The 4,306-nt window shown below is 36.4% G+C and overlaps 1 protein-coding gene across 16 annotated transcripts in view; it reads right to left on the bottom strand.

Moving 5' to 3' along the window:
* Positions 1 to 1,268: 1,268 nt before the first annotated feature.
* Positions 1,269 to 4,306, bottom strand: part of CRMP (Collapsin Response Mediator Protein) — a 110,368-nt gene continuing 107,330 nt past the window's right edge. For all 16 annotated transcript variants that reach the window (XM_070138537.1, XM_070138536.1, XM_070138530.1 and 13 more), the window contains one exon: positions 1,269 to 2,289. Coding sequence is in view for 6 of the 16 variants with exons in the window: in XM_070138532.1 (XP_069994633.1) it covers positions 2,201 to 2,289 (89 nt within the window). In the remaining 10 variants the exon portion in view is untranslated. The remainder of the gene's footprint in view (positions 2,290 to 4,306) is intronic.

Genomic DNA, 4,306 nt, shown 5'->3' with positions numbered 1-4,306 from the left:
TTTAAATGTAGAGGGAATAGATACAGAGATTGGAGGGTGGATGAGGGAGCAGAGTGTTTCCTTACGTAATGGTTAGGAAGTTTTAGATGTCTTCAAGAGTTTCTAGAAGGGAGCTGGATGAAGAGGACTGAGAAACAAAGGTTCTCATGTGAGGAGAAGAGGGAATAGATAGATACCAGAGGAATAGGAGAGTTTAGGAGAGGATGTTAGTAGGAGTGGAACATTATGTTGCTTGGTGTGACAGGTAAAGTGAGGAGGTGGGGTAGGTATTGGAGAAGTGGTAGAGATTGGAGTAGGGGAGTAGAGGTAAAATGGTAATTTGAAGTCATGATGAGGTTTGGCACATAGAGGGCAGCAAGTTGTGGAATGATAGTGTTTGGCTGGGTAGCCAAAAATGCCAACATTTCTGACAGATGAGGAAGGGGTCGATATGAGTGGACATAGCAGGACACTCCACCAATATAAATTTCATGGTGAAGTCATGTTTATGGAAGCTAATCTTGGCAATATTGGCATAGGACTTACATTGGCCTCTGGGAGGAATAGTGTAGCACTGTACTGCTGCTGCATCATAATCAACAAGGCAGGCAAGTAGGTAATTTTCAAAGTCTGACCAGTTCATGTCGTAGATAGGACAATCAATCGGGGAGACGTAAACAGTTCCAGTACAAGTATTAAACAAGGGAATACCATGCCCAAGGCTCCCGAAGGCCACCTTAGGAATTGGATTGAAGAATGGGATGATGTGGAAGAGGAAAGGGGTAGAAGAAAAGACTATGCAAAATTAGTTGGGATAAGGGATGAGGCCCAAGGGAGGGGTGATCCCTTTCATTGGGCCTCAGTCTCCATCTCCTAAGCTCCCCACAATGCTTCAATGAGCAAGGGATGGGGGGGGGGGTGTTCTAGGTAGTCAATAATAACTGACATTTTGTTGTTTGTGACTTTTTTAATATTTAATTTTCTGTAATACAGCCTGTGCTGCCAGTTATGATGGCCAGGAATAGGATCCTAACCACAGAACTAATGTCCCCCCTAGAGCCAGGATTTCCAGCCATGGCTCATGGACAGTATCCATGGCAAATCATTCCCTTCACCCCAGTCTTCAGCTGGAATGTTAACCAGTGACAAGTTAGCGTCTCTCCAGCCAACAGCCAAATTTTCCCATAACGGAATGTTCTCACAAGCCAAAATGATGATCACATCTTTCAAATTAAATTGAATCTTTGCAATGAGAAAAGCATTTCCTGAACAGGAAAAGAGAAACAGCCTTCACTGACAGTATATTTATTGTCAATAGCTGTGAATAACACCATGAAGCATTACAAACAGAATAACATTACACAAAATCGGCACATATAAGGAAGAGCCAAGAAAGATTTACATTAAATTAACATATGAACTTGTAATATATTTTCAATAACCAAGCAATATAATTGAGCAACAATGAGAGGCAAATTTTAAAACGCACATAAAAAAAAACATGAAAGATTTCTTGATAAATCAAAGAAATTTTCTCTTTAGCCTACATTAATTTAAACAATCTTTTAAATTTACAAGGAACAAATACCAAACATAATCTGCACTATAAAGCATCTGGTTTTTAGATCTAAAGCTGCTCAATCTTTTTGTTTAGACCAATTAACATACAGGTTAAAGGCTTTTGAAAGACCCAAGAAATACAGTACCAGTAGGTCTTCATTCTTTCACCTACCTAGTAAGGCAACAAATTATCATTATTAAAGTATGTAAGAAATCATCCTCATATTTATATATTGCATTTGAAAAAATCTTTCAATTACAGTCTTTATCATGATTTCTTATTCTAGTTGTGAATGTGCTCAACTGGGAGGCCACTTGCGTGTTTCTTCTTCTTAGCATTTACATCTGCTGTCAGTAAAGTTGTTTAAAAAAGAATTGTGCTCTCTTTTTTATTTTAAAACATGATTTACATAAAATTAAGATGATTCTTTACTGGGCAAGTCAATTTTAGTTTTCCTTGTATCAATAACACAATTTTCTTATAATTTCTTAATCTAGCAAGTCAATTTTAGTTTGTATCAATTTCTGCATCCTTATAACATAGCAAACTTAAAGAAAGATCAAGTGTACAATAGAAAACATTTAGTGCCATATCCTACATGTAGAAATTTATAGGGGAAGATATTCATTTCTGTTCTTGATGATTTACATTGCTTCAGGGTTACCAGAAGCTGCCAGAGGTCTTGCCACCAGGTGGGTTGTTCACTTTCACTGATGGACGCTTGGGTGACTTGTCATTAAGTTGGGCACCTGTAAAATGTAAACTCTGGTTAGCTCAAAGCAGGTCTGTAAGTGGTATTCTCATTAAATCTAAACATACAGTGATTTCTGCAAAGTTGACTCCAATTTACAAAATATATTTGTTCCTTAATATTTTCACTTTAAAAATTTAATTAAAAACAATGAAATCACAATCTTGTGTCACAGCTGCTTCAGAGACTAAAATGAAAACCAAGTAAGTAAAGTTACCAGAATCATTGCATGCAGTCGACTTGCAAAGGCATGATAAAAGCAGGTGTGGTTAATCAATTTGAAATCAAATATCTGTGAAAGCTTTGAAGCACTGATAGCCAACCGGAAGACAGCAAGCCTTGAATTTCTTCCCATGTAATATGTTAAAAGCCTTCTATCAGCTACTGTGTCCGGCTGGAAATGTTGGTGTAAAACCTGTGAATCCCAATAGTAACTTTGCTCTTCTATTGCTACACTTTCTTTGAAAACAGTTTTCCCCAAAGCACAGTGTCCATAGTGATATGCTACACTATATTAACTAATAATTATACTAACCACAGAGCTTGCATTTTATAAAAGGTTCATAACATGGAACTCCTTCCCATAGGAGCCATTTTTTTTTCCTTCTTCACCATATTTGATAAATAATAAGTTCTGGTGAATGGAAAGTTATGGATACCCATCTAATATCACTCTTCAGCCCTATGCATTCTTTTCCATTGTCTAGCATCATTTGTATAACTTTAAAATGAAGCACAAAAATAACTTTCACAGACTTTCAAAAGAAAATTTCTGTCATTCCTTCTCAATTTTCCCAAAACAATGCAAAAGTGATTCAATTCTACCAAAGTAAAATATGGGTAACTCATCTATGTTGCATGCTTAGCATCCATTTTATCTTAGCACTGATGCAATTAGCAGAGAAGAAATTAGTTTAAATGCTAACTAAACTGCAGAAGATTGCAGCCTCTAATCAATGTCTGAAAGCTTTAAGATTAAGTATATATATACAAGAGCATTAAATATATTACTTTATCATATTAATAAAGGTATGTACTTTAGCTATCACAAAGTTAGAAATACTAAGTATTGATGTTACTAAAACCCCTTTAAAAAAACGGCAATTGCATAAATTCTGGAACTGTACAGTATTTTAAATAAATCAATTTTGAAAATGGTTTATCAAAAGCAATAGCACTAGGTCAGGTATTCAAATTAAATTAATCTGTCCTATAAAATACCTAGATAAAATTCAATTTCCAAATTGGAGAATATAAATCAAATACATATATTTAAAAAAAAACTTCAGATTAGGCATAGCCAACTAGCACATTTGATATTGCCGAATGATGATTTCTGGATAAGCTACTCACAATTTTTATTTTATTTTATTTTTATATTTTTTCTATTTTATTTTTTTAAAGCTAACTTTTAAGTACATTTTGCATTTTATGCAAATGCAGAAGTGCTACTTATAATTTTCTTACATTTCAGTTGGTAAAATAAAAAGGACTGTGGTCTGTGCATGTACCCTTCATCAATGGGTTAGGGTTTTTTTTTTTTTCAAATTTATATACATACTAAATGAAAGTTTTCTGAGAGATCCATAACTTTTCATTCACAAATTGTACATATTCATGTGCGTGTGTGTGTGCATGTGCGTGTGTATGGTGTGCGTGTGCGTGTGTGTGTGTATGGTGTGTGTGTGTGTATGGTGTGCGTGTGTGTGTATGGTGTGCGTGCGTGTATGGTGTGTGTGTATGGTGTGCGTGTGTGTGTGTGTATGGTGCGTGTGTGTGTGTGTGTGTGTGTGTGTGCGTGTGTATGGTGTGCGTGCGTGTGTATGGTGTGTGCGTGTGTATGGTGTGCGTGCGTGTGTATGTGTATGGTGTGTGTGTGTGTGTATGGTGTGCGTGCGTGCGTGTGTGTGTGTGTGTGTGTGTGTGTGGTGTGTATGGTTGTGTAGTGTGTATGGTTGTGTGTGTGTGTATGGTGTGCGTGTGTGTATGGTGTGCGTGTGTGTGTGTATGGTGTG

This window comes from Penaeus vannamei, chromosome 24, assembly GCF_042767895.1.
Source record: "Penaeus vannamei isolate JL-2024 chromosome 24, ASM4276789v1, whole genome shotgun sequence".
Classification (NCBI taxonomy): domain Eukaryota; kingdom Metazoa; phylum Arthropoda; class Malacostraca; order Decapoda; family Penaeidae; genus Penaeus; species Penaeus vannamei.
This window is presented reverse-complemented; position numbering and strand designations above follow the sequence as displayed.